This window comes from Camelus ferus, chromosome 3 (assembly GCF_009834535.1).
Source record: "Camelus ferus isolate YT-003-E chromosome 3, BCGSAC_Cfer_1.0, whole genome shotgun sequence".
Classification (NCBI taxonomy): domain Eukaryota; kingdom Metazoa; phylum Chordata; class Mammalia; order Artiodactyla; family Camelidae; genus Camelus; species Camelus ferus.
The window spans coordinates 115,607,186-115,629,472 of record NC_045698.1 but is presented as its reverse complement, the minus strand read 5'-3'; the positions used below and the strand labels follow the sequence as shown (position 1 = coordinate 115,629,472).

The window sequence follows — 22,287 nt, the reverse complement described above, 5'->3', positions numbered from 1 at the left end:
TGCATTCAAGTTACAATCTGCCAGGCCTTTTGGTCAACTGCTGCCTTTCTGCTCCAGGGGTTGGTTTCAGGACAATTCCCAACCTTTTTTAGTGCATTCAAGTTACAATCTGTTAGGCCTTTTTGGTCGACTGCTGCCTTTCTGCTCCAGGGGTTGGTTTCAGGACAATTCCCAACCTTTTTTAAGTGCAGCTGACCTGGCCCAGGCCTGGGGCTGCATCTTGTTAGATCCTGGGGTTCCATCAAAGGACCCTGGCTGTCATGCTCTCTCTCATAAACCTGAGTCATAGAGCACTGCCATATAATTGATACGGAGAAGGTGCCTGGGCATCACCTGGGGGGCAGGAGCCAGCAGCCTGTGGGAGAGGAACCCTGCATCTGTTCTCGGGGAAGGATGCTGGGCTGAGCACTCACCTTTGGACTCCTCTTTAGCAGGGCCCCCTCCCCGTCCCCTTCTGGTCTGCTCACCACACCAGCACTGTGCAGGTACACAGGGACGTCCACCACGCCTGGGCCTGTGCACTCTAGGCCCTACCAGCCTCCTTGCGTGCTCAAGCGCGCCCCCTAGCGGTGGCAAGTGAGGGTGCCCCAGAAAGCATGTTCAGAAGAGAGCCAGGTGAAGGGCCTCTGTTCATTTCCCTCCTTGGCAGTCCATCAGGTGAACTCACTGAGCAACCTGCAGGAGGGCAGTATCCGGTACAAAGGGCATACAAGTGACATACATGACACCTTTTGTAAATCCCTCAGAAAACACTTGTTCACCCTAAGGTTTCAATTCATTGGGGGTTGGCCAATGGCTGCACCCTGCCCACTAGAAGTGTTACCACCGAGTCTAGTCGTCCGCCGTAGTGATAAACGGAACACACTTGCCCAGTAAGCAGCTCCCTTTACTTTGTATACTGAACCATCAGCTGACAGCAGCAGAGGAGCTCTGCCAACCCGAGATGACCGAGGCGTTCTCTGCTCTGCCTGGGGAACATGTGCGATGAGGTGTGCTTGCATGCTCCTTTAGGAACTGGACACAGCCGGTATCCCCTAGGGTGGCAGCTGAACGGTACAAACGCGTCTTGACCTTGAATGCTCTCTCCAGGGCAGTCCGCTACCGGATAGAAAGAAACCTGGAGCAGCTATAGTCGGAATCCTTAGGCCAGGTTTGCAGACACCGTTTCCCCAGTGCCCTCCCCTCTTCCAGCACAGCCCCAGGAACGCGGCACACACTGGGAAAGGTGACTTTGAGGCATCACCCACACAATGTGACTTATAATAACGGCTGTCGTGCCAGTGGGGCGCTTGAGTCCAGCCGCCTCACCCTTGCCTGTGCCACTGCGTGTACCCGGCTAGCGTGCAGGCGCTCAAGGCCGGAACCGGGTAGGGCGCAAGCGCGCGAGGAACAGTGCGCAGGCGCGCGGGGAGGGGGGTGGCGCGGGCGTGACGTCACTGCTCGCGACGCGGGAGTAGGAGCGGGGACCGGTGGGGCCTGGGTACCGGGAATCCCGGGGATAGAGGGCAGCCCGGTACCATGTTCGGCTCCAGCCGGGGCGGCGTGCGCGGCGGGCAGGACCAGTTCAGCTGGGAGGATGTGAAGACTGACAAACAGAGGGAGAACTACCTGGGTGAGCGGGGCACGAGGACTGGGGGCTCGCGGGCTACGGTGCGCCAGCCCGTGGGCCGTGCCGAGAACTCAGCGCTCCGTTCCCCGCAGGAAACTCGCTCATGGCCCCGGTGGGCCGCTGGCAGAAAGGCCGTGACCTCACCTGGTACGCCAAGGGCCGGGCGCACGGAGCGGGGCTGAGCCGGGAGCAGGAGCTGGCGGCAGTGAGGCAGGCGGAGCAGGAGGCGCTCATGGCAGCGCTGTGAGTGCGCCTCGGGGTTTGGGGGATGGGGGGCGCGCCTCTGGGTGGGGGCGCGACGGGGAGGTCGGGGACCGGGGGTGGTGGGGGCGGGGGCCGAGGCGAGGCCCGCCGCTCCCTGAAGCTCGCGCGCGGCCCCCGCAGAGGCTACAAGAACGTAAGGAAGCAGCCCACGGGCCTGAGCAAGGAGGTGAGATGGATCCACCTGGAGGGCGGGAGCGGGTTGGGGCGGGGGCTGACCTCGCACTGCGGCGAGCGCTTGCACTCCCTCCTCACCCCCCACAGGACTTTGTCGAGGTCTGTAAGCGGGAAGGAGGTGACCCTGAGAAGGGAGTAGACCGGCTCCTGGGCCTGGGGAGCTCCAGGTGCGGGGCCGGGGCCTGTCTTCCGGGGCTTCAGAAATCACGAGGGTGCAGTTCCTTGGGTCTTCGCACCGTCAGCCGCCCAGGTGGTAACCGGCACGAATTTTCAACCGGGCGCACCACCTCTAGGGAGGCGAGAGTTGCGGGGAGTTGGGGTGGGGGGGCAGTCCTCGCCACAGGGGTGGGCTCTCACTGTAGGGTGGTTTCACCCGCATCCCCGCAGTGGCTCTGCAGGGCGAGTGGCGCTGTCCCGGGAAGACAAAGAGGCCGCTAAACTGGGGCTTTCGGTGTTCACGGTAATCCCCCCAAACATTCTGGGATCCCATGGTGGGGGTGGAGGCAATCTGAGTGCCTCTTCCTGTTGAGGGCCACGGGGCAGGCCGTCTCCCGTTGGGGGAACCTTCCCAGCTTTCTGACTGGTTCTTCCCTGTTGGCATGGGCATGCCGGGGTATCCCGCACGCCCCCAGAGTGGCCTTTCTCTCCAGCACCACCGCGTGGAGAGCAGTCGGCCAGGGGTGGCTTCCCTAGCTTCTGCCAAGAGGAAGCCTCGTTCAGAGGAGGTGGAGCCCAGGTAAGGGCTGGCTAAGGGCCCCTCACTCCACCCTGGGGGCACAGAACTCAGTTCTCTCTGCATGTTGGCTACTTCCCTCAGTGAGTGAGGTTCCCAGCTTCAGCTCCCTTTTTCTTCTGGGGAGCTTCTCATGGTCGTGAGCCCTGGGGCGGTCCTACAAGTGCCCGCTGACCCTCAGCTGGGTCAGGGGCCCTGGAGGATGTTCAGATATGGGCCACTTGCACGGGGGTGTCTAGGGCTCACATGAGGGGCCCACCACTTTGCCCCAAAGGTGCCAGGGGCATCCTAGTGGGAGGGCTGGAAGGGGCCATGAGATTGTCAGACAGGTATTGCCCTGTAGACCTTTCTGCTACAGTTGGGTGTGTCTGTGCTGCCCACCATGGTAGTCACTGGCCACACATGGTACTGAGTAGTTTCCCTTAGTGACTTGAAGTTGAAATGGCTACATGTGGTCAGTAGCTACTGCTGTGGCGCCACTTGTGCTAGGCCCTCAAAGCCCCAGTGGCTATCAGCACTGTGTATCTACCCCCCTTGCAGCCCTGAAAGCCACAAGAAAAGCAGGAAAGAGAAGAAAAAGAAGAAGAGGCACAAGAAAGAGAAGAAGAAGAAAGAAAAGGAGCATGGGAGGGGACCAGATTCCTCACTGCCTTCTGCTTCCACTCAGTAGGTGCAGCTGCCTAGGGGTGGAGGGAGGAGTGCGAGGCAGGCAGAGGACCTCAAAGCAGGTGTCCCCTGGTCTCCCTAGGCATGACTCTGACTCCTCGCCTTGCTGCAGGAGGAAGCGCCGGCACGACAGCGACTGAAGCCAAGGGATCTGGAGGGCTGGCCTGTGGGGGTCATCCCAGGCCCCCAGAGGGGGTTAGCTGTGGCCAAGTACGGCTACTTCCTCTTTTCTTTGTATTGACTCACTCTTTGTACTTAAATAAACTTATTTTAAGTGGAAAGCATCTCATACTAAAGGGAAAGTTGCTGTCACATGTCACAATAGAAAGTGATGTATGAAAATGTGGTCAATCTCTTGGGTCCCAGCAAGATCACCTGCAACCCCACTGGGAGGGGGCACTGTCCTTTTGGTGGTCAGCATCCTGGGGTCCCATGTGGCCCTGGCCCCTGCATCAACTTCAGGTGTACCAAGAACCCTAGGTCATGTGTGGCCTGCAGGGAGGGCAGTGGGACCAAAAGGTGCTCAGCTTCAAGTGGATGAGTATACTAAGAGGGGTGGCCTGCACTGGCCTGGGCACTTAGATCATTGGGAGGTGGACTTAAAACTTATGGCTGGAGCCACCCATCTCTCCCCAGGCCACCAAGTGATCTAACCGCTGTCCCATACCTACCCCTTTTGCATGCTGTAAAGGCACTGGCTCCTTCCACTTGGCTGGAAGGCGAAGATAGAACCATCCACAGAAAAAAATGAAAACTTAACCATTTTACAACCACACTGGAATAAAGACAAAACCCAGGCTGGATTCACTATTAATGAGTTTTCTTGTTTTGCCTCTGATACTGAAAGAATTGAGAACTGAAGGCAATTCTGTCTTCAGAGCACCGGCACTGGTTTTCAACCTGTTAGAGGAGATTGTTATCTAGGGCGGAGCAGTCTACCTCCTAGGGGCAGGACACCTGGACCTTGGCCTGCTAGTTGCCACCCAGTAGGGGGGTGTGGGGAGAGGGGTGCCAAGAAGGGCTCCAGGTCAGAGGGACAACCTCCCCCCAAAGTGGGAGGGGGTCCACAGCACAGGGACAATAAAGCACCCAGCGAGGTTGATCACTGGCAGTGACATGGAGCTTGGCCAAGGGGTATCACAAAGGGTGGATGTTAGGAAGGGGCGGAGGGCCCTCCTCCACACAGCACCCCTGGCCCTGGCCTCTCGGGCATACCCCATGTGGTAACCCTGCTGAACCTCTCACGACCTGGCATTGCCAAGACTGGGCCCAGGGGGCTGAACTGCCAACAAGGAGACCAGTGAGGAAGGGGGTCACCGCAAGGGTGCTAGCACATACCCACTCTTTCCCATGGGAAAAGTGAAGATCTGATGCTGCTGGCCCAGGGAAGGAGTGGGCAGAGGGAGGGAATGAGGCATCAGGTCAGGGGTCGGCTGCCCTAAGTCACAAGTAAGTGGCTTGTCCCTGCCCACCTCCCAGGAGGCAGGCTGTCAGTCAGGGGCACCCAAACATGGGAGAGCCATGAAATAGTTAAGAGATTTTATTCTAATAGCTGTAATTACAGTGCTTGTTTGTCGAAATGAAAACTGAAAACAAGTATACAAAACAGTTGATTACTAATCGTGTATTGAAAGCAGTAAGAGGTTCCACGACACCAAATAAACCAGTTCTGAGGTTTTCCCCAAGATAAAGTTTAACAGCTCCAGCTTCTTCAGTGTTTATCAAAATACAAAAGAAAAAAGTAGAGGTTCTCATTTTCGATGGCAAATCTGACCCTTGCAGGCTGAGGGGGTGAAAGCACATGTAGACAGGGGCTCTGAGGGGCTGGGGCTCTAGGGTGACCGCCTGCGCTCCTGCTGGTGAGACCCCAGAGGGCCCGGGGCAGGCCAGCGAGAGCGTTCTGACCCAAGTGCCCGTGCTGACCCAAGAGAAGGCCGGGGTCTCTCCAGGGGGTCTGAGAGCGGGGGCTGCAGCCTCCAGCCCATCTCCTGGGCCGCTGTGTAAGCACAAACACAAGCACAAACGCTATGGGGTGTCGGGTGACCCGAGACAGAGCGAATCACGGGAACCCTATTGTGACCATGCAGAATGGATCATGGCTGGTTCTGCCCCGTTTCATGTTCCCAACGGGGAAAAGACCACTGGTGGACTGGGCTCAGGCCATTACTGCAGAACCTACACTAGGCACATTTCTCCCTTCTGTGTGTTCAAGTGTTCTCCTTATCTTGTATTTGTAACTATTTTAAAAAATGCACTGAGTTTGGGTTAAAAACCAACCACCAAAATGGATCTCAACACAGATCTAAAGCCCAGAGGAGGAGCATCGGGCTCATCTGAAACAGCGACTCCTGGATGACCCGTGTGCCTAAAATCCCTTCTCAGTACTAAACAGTGGGTTGATTTTCTTTACAATAAAAAAAGCTGAGTAATATTGCATAGGAGTACCAGAAACTGCCTCATTGGAAACAAAAACTATTTACATTAAATAAAAACCCAGTTGCAGGCTGCGTCTGCACATTTACAGCATGGTGAAGCACACTGTGACCAACCATGGAGACAGCTTCTGGCACTCACACCACAGGGGCACGTTTGCCACATGAGAGTAAAGCGAGGGTAGAAGGAGGGAGTGAGAGGGGAGGAGAGAGGAGCACAGCTCACTTCTGGTTCCGGAGCTGATTGGACAGCCAGTCCAGTCCCTCATAGAGCCCGTCCCCGCTGGTGGCACAGGTGGCCTGAATGTACCAGTTCCTGTGGCGCAGAGAGTGTAGGCCCAGCTTGTCCGTGATCTCGGCTGCATTCATGGCATTGGGGAGGTCCTGGTGGGGGGAAAGCACAGTGGCCATGCGTCAAGGGGACCGCACGAACCCTCGGTCCACCCAAACTGTGACCCCTGTCCTCAGACCCCCAGCCCCAAGAGGCCAGCTGCTTGACATGAGCTCACCGCCAGCACACAGGGTGGCTCAGTCACGTGTACCTGTTTGTTAGCAAACACGAGCAGAACTGCGTCCCTGAGCTCATCTTCTGCCAGCATCCTCATGAGCTCCTCGCGGGCCTCGTTCACACGCTCTCTGTCATTGCTGTCAACCACAAAGATGAGACCTGCAAGGGAACGGCAGTCAGCAGTGCAGGCACTGAGAACATCCCTGACTTCCCCCACGGGCCACGGACCCCCTCCTGAAGGGTGTGATGAGTGGCCCCCACTCACCTTGTGTGTTCTGGAAGTAGTGGCGCCACAGAGGCCGGATCTTGTCCTGGCCACCCACGTCCCACACGGTGAAGCTGATGTTCTTGTACTCCACAGTCTCCACGTTGAAGCCTGGAAGAGCAAGGCCCAGGGTGAGCCCCTCCACAGAGCACCTGCTGCCCCCTCAGCCTCCCAAGACCCAGTCTCCTCACCTATTGTGGGAATGGTGGTCACAATTTCACCCAGCTTCAGCTTGTACAGGATGGTGGTCTTTCCCGCAGCATCCAGGCCCACCATAAGAATGCGCATTTCTTTCTTGCCAAAAAGGCCCTTGAAGAGGTTCGCAAAGATATTCCCCATGCTGTAGACTGGTGGGAGCAACAATGGCCAGAGAAACCTGCAGAGACAAGGAGTCCCAGGTCTCTCTCTGTGTTGCCCAGGGCCAGCAGAACAGGAGCAACTCGGAGACCACCCACAGACAGAGACACACATCCTGCTCTCTCCTGAAAACTTCACAAGGCATAAGCTGACAAAATTCCTGCTCCCAAGCAAAAGAAAAAGAATCCTCCCTACCTGTCTCTTGAGCCCTCAAATCACCCTTAAAAGGAAGAATATGGGAATCTTAGGAACAGGGCTAATCAGAATTTGAAGCAGCCACTGCCGCTGTCTCAGAAAGTGACACCCAAGGCCACAGGGCGACTTACCTCTAAGTCCTTCAACCTGCCACTGTGGGGCACAATATCCAACACGTGTGAGGAGGTGTGGCTTTCAAATGAATGCTAGATCCTCCACAATCTAAAGTAGAACTTTTCATGGGACCAGAAATAACCACTCCAAGACTCCACCATGTCTCCCAACTGCCCCACGTTTCTGTGAAACACAGTCTAATGTTAAGACAACCAGTGCATGAGCAGCTGGGAGAGCCCATGGCAGAAACCAAAAGCCAACCTTTACTAACATGCTGAGCGCTTAGCTCCCTGCAGGCAGGACCTCGGGAATGGGAAAACCTGGGCCCTAGGCCAGCACACCACGGCCTTCAGTCCAAGAATGAGGCCACAGCAGTGGCCCTGGGGAGCCTGTCAGGGGGGTACTTTCCTGTGAGCTGTGGTCAACACTGTGCCAGAGAGGAGGAGGTCCACGTGGTGCAGCAACATAATTGCATGAGAATGTGCATGCTTTGCCTGAGCTCCCCCCCAGGCTCCCCTCCCTCAGGAGAGCAGTAACACTGGGGCACCATGGAGCTGGCTGGGACTAAGTTTAGAGCCTGGCTCCAGACACCCAGATCTGCAGGAAGGGACAACTGACTATAGCTGTGGGGGAGTGGGGTTCATGGAAGAGAGGATCTCCTATTCTAAATGCTCCCAAATGACCAAAACTGCTCAGGCCTGGCTTCTCCATGCTTAGTACTTTGATTCTTCAACTTTTTTTTATTTCCAAAAAGGCCTTAGGGACAAACAGTCACTTTCTCAAATGCTGATTGCTTAGGAACCTGGACTTTTAGCACCTTGAGGTGAAGCCAAGCTGTGGAGGGCTGGGCAACCTTCAACTGGAAAAAACTTTGTTGACAGAAAACCAACTGAACCAAAAACAGCTTGTTCCAAGCAGGCGGGGAGCTGCTCATACCCAACCACTGGGAGGGTGTTGGTGGAAGGGGCCTTGCCCTGCACACCATGAGCTCCCCAGTCTTTAGACTTTGGACGGACACTGCTGGGGTCAGGGGCCAGTTCCATGGAGGACACAGATATGCACCCACCACAGGCATGCCCCACTGCACCCTGCATGGGGGGTGTGCCCCAGATCCCCACCACACCACGTCACCTCTGATGACAGGCTCTGGTGAAGTCGACAGGTCTCCACTGTAAGTTACTTTCTGCCTTAGTCATCAGAGAGCACTGGGTGACTACGCGCATCCAACCTCTACCCTCTGGCTTCAGCACTCCAACATCTCCCAGCGGAATTACTGCCATGAGGATTGTCAAATGGTGATTTTCTACTTAGTCATTCCTTCCAGTTCTTAGTTAGCATTCTACTGTAAGGAACCACCATTCCGTTCTCCGTGTATTGATAGGGTGTAAACTCGTGTATTCCCAGGTTACTCAGTGGGTCAGAACCAGCCACCCTATTGTGAATTAGATGCTCCAATAGTCCTAGGTGTGACCAGTGGACCCCTTTCCACAGGCTTCAGTGCACTTTTGACACTTTTAAATTATTTTTGGTTTTGAATACTATTTGTAAAATTAAAACTTAAAAAGATCTTTATTATGACATTTCCTTTTCTGCAGACAGCCAATTTTCCCAAATATAAAGGCTAAATTATGGAAGACAGAATGAAATGAACATATATATTCATCTCAGTTTACTCCTAAAATCACTAACAATAAATAAATAAAAGCGATGACTGACTTAAAAGGACAAAGAGAAAAGCTGGGGGGGTGGGGGTGGGAGAAGATAATTTTGGTGGGGTCTGACCATGACCAAGTGCTCACCCTCAGCCCTGCAGGAGTCAAGGGGCCTTTTTGGAGCAACAGAACCAAGGGCTCTCACTGCAATCCAGGCAGAGGAGGGCGTGGGCTTGCACTGTACTGGAAACAGAGGGATAGAGCAAAGTCAACAGGGAGGCACGCATGAGACTCGGAGGCCTCAAAGCAAGGACCTATGGATTCTTTAATTAAAAAAAAAAAAACAACAAACAAAAAAACCCACCAACAACAAACCATAGATTCTTGAATCTGGAGGCCCCAAAACAGCCATGCCCCTATCTCCTTTTAAAAAGCCCCCAATGGGAGCGAATGAAACAAACAAGTCATTTGGAGGGAAGCAAAACAGAAGACAGACTATTAAAAAAGAAAAACAATAAAAAACAAACAAAACTCCCAACCCACACATGGTTTTGGCATCAACATGGTGGAGACCTGGTGTCCACAAAACAAAGAACAGGGCATTAGGACACAGACATGGCAGACCTCACAGCCAAAGTGAAAAAACAAACAAACACACACGCACATAATTTAAAAAAAGGGAAAACTAGGAGCAATTTAAAGGACCAACAGCTACCTTGGGTATGGCGATGACTTTTGAGATACAACACCAAAGACACAGCCCCATGAAAGAAAGAATTGATAAGCTGCACTTCATTAAAATGATAAACTTCTGGTTTATCGTTTGCGAAAGACAAAGCCAGATTGGGAGAAAATATCTGCAAGAGATACATCTGATAAAGGACTGTCATCCAAGATATACAAGGACCACTTAGAACTCAACAGTAAGAAAACAAATTTAAATTAAATTTAAAAATTAAGAAATGGGCCAAAGACCTTAATGAAAACCTCACCAAACGAGATTTACAGAAGACAAATAAGCAATGAAAAGATGCCCATCATGTCCGCAGGGAAATGCAAATTAAATCAGCTACCACAGCACACCTATTAGAAGGAATGACCAAAGGCCAAAATCCAGAACACCTGCTGGCAGGATGTGGTGCAATAGGAACTCTTCTTCACTGCTGGTGGGAATGCAAAATGGTGCGGCCATCTGGAAGGCAGTTTGGAGGTTTCTTACAAAACATACTCTTACCAGTAGTTTTCAGTAACCATGCTCCTTGGTATTTTACCCAAAGGAACTGAAAAGTAACATGCACACAGACACCTGCACACTGATGTTTAGAGAAGTTTTATCTATAACTGCCACAATTTGGAAGGAACCACAATGTCCTTCAGCAGGTGAACGGATAAACAAACTGGGGTACATCTAAACAACAGAATATCCTTCAGTGCTAAAAAGTAATGAGCTATCAGGCCATAAAAAGACACAGAGGCACCTAAATGTGCATTACTAAGTGAAAGAAGCCAATCTGAGAATACTACATACTGTATGATTCCAATTATGTGACATTCTGGAAAAGGCAAAAAATGGTGGGGACGGTAGAAAAAATCCTTTCAGTGGCTGTGAGGGGTTAGGAGAAAGGGAAGGATGAATAGGTAGAGCATAGATTTTTAGGGCAGTGAAACTATTCTATATGACACTGCAATGGTAGATACATGTCATTATCCATTTGTCCAAACCTACAAAATGCACAACACCAAGAACCGCAAGGTAAACTATGGGCCCTAGGTGATGGTGTGTCAATGTAGGTTCATCAATTGTGACAAATGCTCCATGCTAGTGGGGGATATGAACAGTGAGGAAGGCGCTGTATGTATAGGAAATCTCTGTGCCTTTCCCTGCATTAGGTGGTTAACCTAAAACTGCTCCCCCAAAAGAGAGACATAAACAGTGCTTTCAACCTGTTATTCTGCACCAGCCAAAGTATGGATTCAGAGAAAGGGCAGAACAAAGAGAAGGTCAGAAGTGCAAGGCCTCACACGCGCCTTCTTGTGGCTGCTGCCACTGGCCAGGGGAGCCCCCCCAAAGTGACGGAAGGAGACACAGAGGCAGGCAGGCCTGAACAGCAGCCAGCACAGGTGGAGCAGGAGGAGGGCCACAGGAAAAGAGGAACATGTTACCTATGTGGTTTAAACATGGCGTTTGGCAATTCCAGGGGAAATGGAAAAAGCTAATGACGTACGCAGAAAAAAAACACGGATGAAAATGAAAAAAAGAAGTCATTTTAAGGTTTCCTGAGGAAAAACATAAGCCAGTCACTACTGGACTCAGCAGCGAGCAATATTTATTCAATCATAACACTCTGCCTGTTGCTGCTGGGTATCAAGAAGCCGAGGCCAGAACTTGGGGTGTCAAGGCCAACCCTCATCCTCCAAAGCTGACACACTGTGAAACAGTATCAGCATGCTCATTTAGAACAGAGAGGCATGAAAGGGACTGTCCCTGGGAGGCAGGATGAAGACTGCTGTTTATGCTTGTTTTAGGCATTAAAGTACAATGTTCATACAAACTGACACAAAAACCTTGGCACTAAGGTATGTAAAGGTTATCTGCATTCTCCTCAACCCCCACATGGGACTAATGTAACAGTCTAGGTAAACTGGGCACAGCAGCTGGCCCACAATCTGTATGTCAGCCTCAGAATGCAACTGGGCACAGCTGTGACCCTGAGCAGTCTGCCAACCTCCTCCTCCTGTCATGCCCTTGTCAGTTCCCCCAGAGCCCAGAGTGTCTGCATTGGCCCAGCAGTCTGCTGAGTCCTGATTACCAATGTGGTCCTGGCCCTCCACACACGGTTTTTCAACTTACCTAGGTCCTGGATGCCCAAAGGGGAAGTGGGCCACATATCTGGTGGCCAAACCTGGATGGGGATGAGCACAACTTCTAGGGTTTAAGATGCTACCACACATAGCACTTGGTCTCTCCCACTCTACAAGCATCTATCCCACCCTGCATCTGGTCCAGGGACCCTGGCAGCTTCTGACCTAACACAGTATCTGGATCAGTAGAAAAGTTCAACAGTGACCACTGGAGTTGCTCTGGGGCCTCTCGGCACAGGTTCTAACTTGCAGGACACCCAGCCTAGGCCTGTTTCACCCTTTCCTCCACCAGGATCCCTCACGCTCAGGTCAAAACCTGTTTTTCAGGTTCATCATAATGATGGTATTTGTGAGCAGTGAAAACCCTGACTTTCTCAGAAGAGCCCTTCCTCGTGCCCGCCTGAGTGTGCACCTTTGCGCCTGCCCACCAGAAGATGCAATTGTAACAGCAGCATATCTTTCCCCCTGAAGACAGAAAGCTCTAAGCAGTGGCAGCCCCTTAAGAACAAGTTTTTTCCCTTTTCTGGTTAGGACCAAAAACAATGATAGGGTGGCATTTTCACATTACAGCAAAGAATGGGACACAACTAGCTGGTTACTTTCTTGAATGCAAGGATCTCCTAGGCCTAGGCCAACCACAGGCTTCCCTGGCAAAGCCGGTGAAGAGCTGTGAGTTTACACCCATTCCACTCCAATAAATGAATCTAGAGTAACTGGTTTAGCCACTGAAGAGGAATACATGTATCCATGACCTCTACCTGTGCCCGCTGCATCTCCTAACAAGCCTCAGAGGTTTCAGGATAAGCAAGGGACAGCCCTCCCCTACATTCAGAGCTGTGCAGCTTGCCTATGTGGAAGGAAAGTTGTTCATGTTTTCTGAAACTGTTAGAGTTGGTTTACTTAACAAAATCTTTTAAACAACGATATCAAGATGACCCAAACTGCTGGGAGTCACTAGGAAGAAGAAACCACCAACCTAGAGCGAGGCTTGGAAAATGTGCCCCAGGGAAGCAAAACAACCAAGGGCTTGGATTCCACTCTGTGCTTCAGACACGATGGGAGGCTACGGTCCCTCAGTAAATGAAGGGTCACATGGATAAATCCCCCACTCAAATGAACAGCTAGGTGACATCAGAACTGTTTTTTTCTTTTTGCCGTTTTTAAAGTCAAGACTTTTTTGTCCATTAACTTGAGACTCCAGCACATCATCTAAATGAAGTCTTAAGCCATTACTCTGCCTATTAATCCAACACTTCATTTCTGTAGCTCTGACATTTTCCTGCAATTGAGTTGAGCACTACATTTTGTCACTATTTTATAAAATTCAGTGTTAGGAGGAAACTGTACACATCAATACTAGTGATAGGCGGATACACCTCGCAGGCCTAACACAACTGTGATGAAGGTAAGAATCAACAACATGCTCAGAAGGAAGAATATGCAGCCTAAGACACTCAATGGATGTAATTAAGTTGACTGAACTTTCTTTTTCTTCTCTTCAGTTTTATTCAGATGTAACAGACACACACATGGCATTATTTTCAAGTGTACAACATAATGATTTGATATGTGTATATATAAATATTGAAATGATCACCACAAAAAAACCTAGTTAACACCTATCACCTAACAGAGTCACAAACCTTTTTTCCTTGTGATGAGAACTTTTAAGGATTACTGTTAGCAACCTTCCAATATACAACACAGAATGGTGAACTACCAGGACTTTACATTCCAGGACTTATTTACCTTATGACTGGCCACCTTCACCCATTTCACCAACCCCAACTCTAAACTTTCAATACAAAGAAAAAAAATAAACAAAAGAACATGCAAAAACATTCCAGAACTGTGTAATTCTGGTCTACATCTAGAAGTGAGTTTCAGTGAGACTGTTTTTTGCGTTTCAGAATAAAACTTCCAGAATGTTTTGCAGGAATCAATTAAGCACCAGACCCGGCCTTTAAGCAGCAGTCCCATACACACAGCCCTGAAGGAGGATGTCTGCCAGAAACCCAGAGGCCTCTATGCTAATCCTGGAGGGCTGGTCTTCAACCCAACAGCATTGCTCTGCAACTGGCCTCCCAAAGCTGAAGGAAGGGGCGTTTCTTGTTAGGTCTGATTCTTAGGAAGAGCAACCAGTGAAATGTAATTTAGATCACTCTTTGCCAGCTTAAGATTCAAGGTGAAATCCTTAAAATGACAACAAAAAATGAGTTTTATTTATGAATCTAGCTCTTGGTCTACACTAACATGAACACCCAAGAGCCACTGCCCATTGTCTAATGGAATGAGCACACCAACCACAAGGCAAACATGGAAACAGCATAACTGTAATCAATGCTACTTACCACTACAAAAACAAAAGCATTTAACTGATGAACATGTTTATTTGTTTTGTAACTGTCCCTTATTCAGTCTTAAAGTTTTATTTACTTTTTTTTTTAACATAACTGTCTTCAAAGCACATCACCAAACACGTATCATTCAGAAATCTACAGATGGGAGCAAATATCCAGATAGACTAGCCCACATGAAAACAATAACCATGGTCGGTTGTAGGACCTCTGAACGCAAGTATCCCATGGCCTCCAATAGGAAGGAAACAAGGAGCTGATGATATACACAAGTTGAGACCTCACTCAGATGCTGTGTCAGGAGCATCGCTCACTGCTCTGCACATTTGTCCTGGTGGCAGAGGCTGGCTGCTCCCTGATTTGCTCCTTGATTTTCTTCTCCCTGATCTGTCCCTGGGCAAGAGGACTTCCTTCCAGAATAAACCTACATTCCTGGCCCCCTAAAGCTATGCAGGACCATCTGAGTATGCTAGCCCATGGGATGGGGAGACAGTGATGGAACGGCTTCCAGGTGCTACAGATCTTGTGGTGGGCACCTGGGCCCCCACTGTGGAGCAGCCAGCAGTCTGGACCCTAATGAGTACTTCTCTGGCAGTAGGGACACAGATACCCTCTGTCTGACTACAAATACAATTTAGTCTGAAGAAGCTGTTGCTGGAAAAAAATCAAAACACCAAAAACACAAATTTGCATCAACCTCACAACATACAATGTACAATAAGTTCAACTGAAAATGGAAGAAACTAAAGTAATTTATGACTAAAATGCAAAGCAGAATTGAAACCACAGGCAACTTGAAACCACGCAGACATCTTGAAAAGTGTCCTACCAACCACGGGGTCCTTACTAATTCTGCAAGTTAGTGGCCCTTTGGAAGTCAATTAGATTTGTACTTCAATCCAACCCAGTTGCAACCAGAGGATCACCGGTTTGGAACTTCTCAGCAAGTCGCTCGGCCCCATGTTCTGACCTCCACTGTGCTCCCAGTCCCCTCTCCACGCTGATTCTCCGTGCTGGGCCCTCCAAGCCCTTCACTCAATCTCTGAAGGCCACCCTCCACAAGGAAGGGTCCTCTCCTCTCTTTACTGTTCTCAGCGCACCCCTGACACATCATGGGGCTGACAGTCATCACATTCGCCTAAGGAGTAGCTGTGTAATGAGAACAGCTCTGGGCACACAAACACTCAACAACACTCTGTGAATCCAACCAACAGATGGTGAAACAGAAATGGAATGGTAACAGTGCTCACCCTTCCACCTCACCTCAATGACCAGTTCTTAGAGGCCTCTGGGTCCAGCAATGTCAAGGCTGATCCAGTTACAATGCAGCCCTCTCAATGCAGCCAGAAGCTTCAGCATGCAGACACACACACATTCACACCCCTCGGGCTGCTGAAGCCTCAGTCTCTGTGATCCCGACAGAAACGGCAGGCACGCCTGTCAAACAGCACAGGCCTGTGTTTCAGTTCTGGTAGGGACAACAAGGACGAGAAGGCGATCCAGGGTTCTGATTTCTGCTGTGAAGTAAATCACATTAATTTGTTTCTGTAAAAATACCTCACGTCTTCAACTATGTGATCACCACGCAGAAGCCCCTGCAGTTTCTGTGCTGGGGCCTTTTCCAAGAGGTCACTCGCACCCACGGTGCAGGTACAGAGCGCTCTCTGGGAACCAGGGTGGGGCTCTGGAGGACCAGCGTTGCTGAGTCCCTCTCCACACCCTTGAAGAAAAAGGGAACTGTGACCAACCACGAGGTTGTCAGAGTGCCCAGTTCTTCTTCCTCAAAATTCTCAGAGTGGCAGGCAGCCTCCTGAGGCTTTCTCAGCACCGGGAACTTTCTGAGTGGTTAAACCAATCTGCAAAACTTGATTTTTGTTTTCAGGGAACTTTCATTTTAAAAATAAAATTTAAAAAATTTGACTTTTTCTGAGAGATGGGCTTCTGGAGAACACAAAAAGGAAAGTGCAGCAGTGGCCGAGAGCCTCTGTTAGATCCCCCTACCTTTAAAGCAAGCCCCCTGCCAGACCTGCCCCTCCTGTGACCCTCGTTAGGAGCACCTAGAGGTGCACCAGCTTGGAGCACTCGGGACTCCCTCTGCCTGACTCTCCAAGAAGCTGGCCTTGCCTGGCAGGCCCAGGGCCTTGTGGGAACTTCCCATGTTTGGCCCAAACAGCCACAGCAACCTCTCAATAGGCCTCTTCCTACCTCTGGTCACATTTCAAATCCAGGGCAGCCCTGGAGTAACAGAAACGTCATTTACACAACTGCTCATGCCATCCTCTGCTTAAAACCTCCCAGTGGTCACTGTCGCCCCCTCAGGTAACCAGCAGTCCCACCACACTGTCTCACACTTTCACTCCCTAGCTCTGCACCTCTCCAGCCATTCACCCCCAGGGGAACACAGCCTCCTATATGGGACCCCAGCTGGACCCTCCTCTCACCTCCAGACTTCTACTGCTCCTCAACATACGGATGTCCCTTGGGAATCCAATACTCAATATAAAGGACTCACCCTTCCCTACTCTAACCCTGAGCAACTTCCTTCCAGTTCTTCAGACCCAAACCCCGGAGACACCCACAATCCCTCTCTGTCCCTCTCCTCTCCAAAACTATCTGCTTCACTGGCAAGTCCCATTATCTCGCCCTTTGAAAGGTGCTTCCCCACCACTATCCCCCTCTGCCTGATCCCAGCCACCTCACCTCCCCTCTGTAGCTTCCACCCCACAAGGTATTATTGCCAGCAAGAGGGGCGTGTAAGGAAAAGTCAGATGAAGTCAGTGTCCTTAAAAAGATCAGAACTGGCACGCCATGGCATTTCACAGCACCACCTCTACCATCCAGAAAGGAAGCTAGCAAGCAATACAACCAACATACACACCAGACTGCACAAAACCCCCTGTTGCCCCAACTAAAATGTAATAGGGAAATGAAAGACGGTGACATATAACAAAATGTGGGCTTCAGTACTAGTCACGATCACACTGTAAGTTCAAGGGAGGCAGTCAGACTACCACCTAATGAAGACTGCCACAAATGCACACTACTAGAGCATGTACTGGCATCTCACGACACTCAGGGCCTGTTATGTCCATGAGGCAGTTTTTTTGGTTTGTTTGTTCTTTTTCCTGGAAACAGAGAACAACTCTTGGTAAGATTCTGCAGAAAAACAAAATAATCACCCTTGATTTACACAATAGATTCACTCCTGGAAGATTCAGAATATCTACTAAAACCATGAAAAAAAAAGGTGACTCTGTACATAAGCATAATTAGGTTTAAGATATAAACAGATTTTTTACCTACACGAAAGTCATGCAGACAAAATGTATTTTTGCTGCTAAATGTACTAAATACCAGCATTGCCTCCCCTCTTTGACAGAGCCTCAAATCCTCCCACAAATTCCCAAAATACCTTTTCTCTGGGGCAACCCCTCCGAAGACCACTGGCACACACCGGCACACTTCTTTCCCCTCCTCTGCTCCTGGCAGGTCTCCAAAACCATGATATGCACTCCCACCTCAGGGCTTCTGCCTTTACTGTTCCCCAACCTGGGAGAAGCTTCCTATTTCCCCCAAAGACTCACAAGGCCCCCAATCGTTCACACCTCTGCCCAGATGGCACCCTCTCCCCCATCCTCCTGATAGGTCTCACTAGCCACACTCAGTGCCCATTCGTGTTTCTATATCTTGCTGGCCTGCCTTTCCATCCCACTTACTGCCATGGCCCTGCATCTCCACCCAGCCTCATACTCTGCCAGTAGCATCTCCTCTACCCAGAACTCATCCACCTTCCTCCATCCATCTCCCTATCTTCCTCTGCTGGCCACCCTTCTGGGGACCCAAGGAATTCACCATCAGGGAGAGAAAAGAATCATAAAAGAACATTTATCAAGGCCCTTAGGGATCAAAAAGTAAAAAGATTAATCATACACATCTACAAATATGCTTTCCCTAAAAATAAGTCTGTCAGGAAAAAAACCTATAAATCAACAACGAATTTCATACTGATTTAAAAGTAAACACGAATGTGGTGAAATCTAAACATTCCTTTGACATTCTAGTGAGGAGGAAATCAGGGCTGTAGAGATACAGTTAAGTACTCAGGACAAACATGTGCATCTCAGCCATGTCCAATACACCAGGAGGGGTGTGTACACAACCTGCTTCCTAAACCTGCCCTCAGGTCCCGGTAACTACTAAGAATACATTTTCAGTGATCTCCCCAGGAATTTGCATCATCTCATATCACTTTGATAGAAGAGAAATGCTAAAAGCTGTAATTATTTTAAGCAAAGTTACATCACCAAAACTGACAAATGATATATAGTATTTTAAATACAAATTAATGGATTCAATCAGTTAATTAGGAACTGCATGCTCATCTATAGATGACAGGAAACGTCACAGGAAAATGCACTGTTAAAACAGCAGTTTTTAAAGACACTTTTTAATCTGAATCTGTAATCAAAATGCTGACACAGCTAGCTTTGCCTTCACTCCTACTCTTCACAAATGAGTCTAGACAGAATCTTGAAATTGTTTTCTTGTCCATTGCTTCTAAGTCAAAACTGACAGGATACTCAAAAACTTCATGCTAAAAGTTTTCAGGATCTCAGAAACCTAGAACCAGTAAGCTTCCTGTTTAGCTCCCACACTGGCACTGCAGAAATAATTTGATGTACAATACAAATAGAAAGATGTTAGCTATTTTCCATATGACTTGCCCTTTGGGAAACAAACTCTTCTAGCTTGCTAGTGTTCCTTTGAGGAGCAAAACTTACTAAATCCTAATTAAATATTAATTTGTTTCTAAAATATACTATACATTTCTAACGTCTGACAATTCATATATCATAACTGGGGTTTCCATTAATTTATGCTGCATACAAATAGTCACCCCTGTGGTCTCAGGTGTATAAATGTTTGCCTCCTGAACAGTCACCCCCACTGCTATGTGTATAAAATCTGCCTGCCTTGTATGGTTTTTTCTTTCTCTTGAGTCAGTAAGAAGCCCCACTCTTCCTTTTCTATTTGTTGATGACATACTGCCAAGCTCTTGCTTCCAATGTATTCAAAAACCAGGAAACACGGCTTTGTTAGGAATATGGAGGTTAGTCCCTTCAAAAGGTAGCTTCATCATTCCTCCCCACTCATGTAAGGAAGCTGGGGTGGTAGGACTGAGTAAGGGCCTAAAAGACTCTCCTAGGAGTAAGGAGCTTTGATGTTTTTGTGTTAAATTTTGCCACATTTTAATTCTGATCCATCTAAGAATGTTGAACTACCTTCCAGAATAGTGATACCATTGGATAGCTGTAACAGATGTGGCACAACTATATTTTAAAGAATTTATAACAATCACGAGAGGATAAGAACCTAAGGATAAAGCACCACCCATCTCACACTTACACTCTGAAATCATCCCCCTCAACACACACTCCCCCCACCAAGCTGTCCTTTACTTGCCTTTACTTAGAAGGGTTACATATAACCCACTATTAGGTCAGAAACATTTCCAAACACCACTTCACATGGTGCCGGGAAGATATCTCTAACACCATCCACACCAATGAGGAGAAAACAGATGACAAGAGGTAAGTTCTTGTCTAATTTTAAGATCCCAACTAAACAGAATTTTTCATGTTTCTTTCCCAACCAACTCTGACAGATGTGCATTTTATTTCATTATCCTAATTCTACAAAGGTTGGAAGGTCAAAGGGGAGAACATCTATGGGACAATATGCACAGAGATGGTCCTAAGTGGTACAGCAAGCCCAGGCCATCCAGGGTCTGAACATTAGGTCAGTAAGTGACCACAACCCCCAGGAAGGCTACAGAAATGCCTGGTCTGTCTGACCTGTGATCAAGAACAGATTTAAATTGATATATGAAGGCGATATTCAATTTGAAGAATACAAAGAAAACGGATTCAACTCTCTCAAAAATAATACATTCAGGAACTTGCACAAGTTTTCCCCCTTCGTTAGGTTTATTCCTATGGCCTTTTGACTCTGAGGATCACCTCAGTGGCTGATGGTCTGCACCAAACTTTACTAAAGTAAACAGAAAAATAGACATACCTTCCTGTAGTTTCAAGCCTGTCTGGTCTTTGACAGAGGTGGCTTAACAGGTCTGAGTGTCCTCTTCACATTGCGCAAGAGGCAAAGCAAATAGCTAGACCACATGATTTAAAAACCAGAACTGTGAGGAGCGCAGAACCAGCTTTTGCTTTCTACTAACTTTCTTACAATGATGAGTGGATAGCATGTGAGTCAGCTACTACCCAAACCAACTATTTTAAATCTTTTTGAAGTAGCAATTTTGAATACTGCCCTCACAAGAAATAGCAGATTTCTAACGTCCAAGTGATACGGATTTATTTTCAGCAGGACATTCCTGTTGAACAGGGACACTACGTTCTACCCATTAAGCAGAGAAAACCTTTACGGGAAGGAGACAGCACACTCTAACGAAGTGGCTAGATTTGTGATGAACGCATATACACTCAATTCCTCTTAATTTTGGACCCAACTAGCAACACCATGTATTCAAAGTTCTTAGTTTGGGCCACTCCTGATGGTTGATGAAAACTCTAACGACAACACACACAGCATGCACCGTGGCATTTCAAACTCCTTCAGACACACGCAGGCTGCCAGAAACACAGGATCAACCATGCAAACAGCTGGCAGAAAAAAATGCTGACCACTAGTTCTGAAACAAGAACTAGAGCTGACCACTCCACCACCAGTAGTGGCATCAACTACACAGCCAACAATGACTTCCGGGACTACTCCCAAAGCGTCCGAATTCCCTCTGTCTCCTGTCAATGACTTCTTGTGCAATTTTGCTCCATTCATTTAAAATAGCAACTTGGTGTTTTGAGGAACTCAAAAATGCTCAGTTAATTAACAAATATTTTAAGTACTTTGTAACTCATTGCCAAGTCTTACTACAAAGCTACCATTTTACCTCCCATAACCACTTGGATCGGGCAACAAGGCAAGCTTTAGGGCACTCTGCTTGGGAGGCTGCCTCAGCCCCAGATAGGTCGTTCCACAGCTAGGTTAACGATTTACCAGCTCGGAAGAGTGTTCTTATCCACGCCAAAGGCATCCAGGAAACAATCCCGGGGTTGCAGCAAGCTTGGATAAAGGGGCCCTACAAAGCCGACGTCGCGTCCCGCGGGTAGTGGGAGCTTCCTGGGACCACAGGCGCTCCCACTCAGACCCCAGGACCACAGCTCCCACCCAGGAACCCGGGCCCCGCCCCGCCTCGCAAGCTCCGTTCTCGGAGCAAACAGGAATTGGGCTCAAACCCTGGGCATCGTGTGACCTTGGCCGTGTTCCGGGCCGCGGGCCTCAGTTTCCTAGTCCTCGCGACCCCGAGGCAGGAGGCCTCGCAGGCGGAGCAGGAAGCTGGGCTTCCTGGAGAGCCCGCGATGCGGCCCGGACTTCCGGGCGCCTGTCCCAGAGGTTCTAGGGGTACTGGCGGCGCGACTGACCCCCGCCCTGGCCTCGACTCGGCCCCTGACCCGGCTCGGCCCCGACTCAACCCCCGTCCCAGCCTCGACCCCTGGCCCAGCCCTCCGCACCACCCCGCCTCGCCTCGGTCCCCAGCCCGGCCTCAATCTCCGACCGGGTCCAGTCTCACCTCAACCCCGGGCCTCTATTCGACCCTAGTCCCCTCCCGGCCTAGATTACCAGCCTCGACTCCGCCTCACCTAGGCCTCCCGCCTCGACCCGCAGTCACCCGCCTCGACCCCCCGGCCCGGCCTCATCTCGGCTCTCGCCAGGCCCAGCCTCACCTTGGCCCCCGTCTCTGCCCTCTCCGCCCCAGCAGAACCTCACGCCGGGCCTCACCTCGGCCCCCGCCCCCGCCTCCGCCTCGGCCCCGGCCCAGCCTCACCCTCGGCGGCCGCGGCGATGCTGCTGCTCGGAGGCAGGCGTTGGTTTCGCTCCCACAAGATGGCGGCTCTGACGGCGGCCACGTCAGTGCCTGCTGCCGCGGGGGACGCTGGGGAACAAGGCGGTCCCACTCGTGGTCCCGCCCACTCCCCATTGCGGCGCGCACGCGCAGACTCCGGACGGGAGGTGGGGAT

The 22,287-nt window shown here is 50.1% G+C and overlaps 2 protein-coding genes across 8 annotated transcripts; one reads left to right on the top strand and one right to left on the bottom strand.

Annotated features, from left to right (window-relative positions):
• Positions 1–1,411: 1,411 nt before the first annotated feature.
• C3H1orf35 (chromosome 3 C1orf35 homolog) lies at positions 1,412–4,260 on the top strand. Of its 4 annotated transcripts, none has more exons than XM_032477284.1 (8): positions 1,412–1,612; positions 1,702–1,852; positions 1,994–2,039; positions 2,135–2,214; positions 2,435–2,507; positions 2,698–2,783; positions 3,321–3,446; positions 3,509–4,260. In XM_032477284.1, exons 1-8 carry the CDS (start codon positions 1,519–1,521, stop codon positions 3,783–3,785), a joined length of 933 nt encoding a protein of 310 aa, XP_032333175.1. In that variant the 5' UTR covers positions 1,412–1,518; the 3' UTR covers positions 3,786–4,260. The 4 variants fall into 4 exon arrangements, with proteins under 4 accessions (XP_032333175.1, XP_032333177.1, XP_032333178.1 ...); XM_032477286.1 differs by having other exon boundaries at positions 1,415–1,612; positions 3,559–3,722; XM_032477285.1 differs by having other exon boundaries at positions 1,417–1,612; positions 3,529–3,722.
• A 710-nt stretch (positions 4,261–4,970) lies between these two features.
• ARF1 (ADP ribosylation factor 1) lies at positions 4,971–22,218 on the bottom strand. Of its 4 annotated transcripts, XM_032477290.1 has the most exons (6): positions 22,095–22,150; positions 9,117–9,212; positions 6,843–7,027; positions 6,652–6,762; positions 6,421–6,545; positions 4,971–6,262 (listed from the first exon to the last, which is right to left on the bottom strand). In XM_032477290.1, the coding sequence occupies exons 3-6, from the start codon at positions 6,988–6,990 to the stop codon at positions 6,101–6,103; spliced, it is 546 nt and encodes a 181-aa protein (XP_032333181.1). In that variant the 5' UTR covers positions 6,991–7,027; positions 9,117–9,212; positions 22,095–22,150; the 3' UTR covers positions 4,971–6,100. The 4 variants fall into 4 exon arrangements, with proteins under 4 accessions (XP_032333181.1, XP_032333180.1, XP_032333182.1 ...); XM_032477289.1 differs by lacking the exon at positions 9,117–9,212 and having other exon boundaries at positions 22,095–22,218; XM_032477291.1 differs by lacking the exon at positions 9,117–9,212 and having other exon boundaries at positions 22,049–22,163.
• Positions 22,219–22,287: the final 69 nt, after the last annotated feature.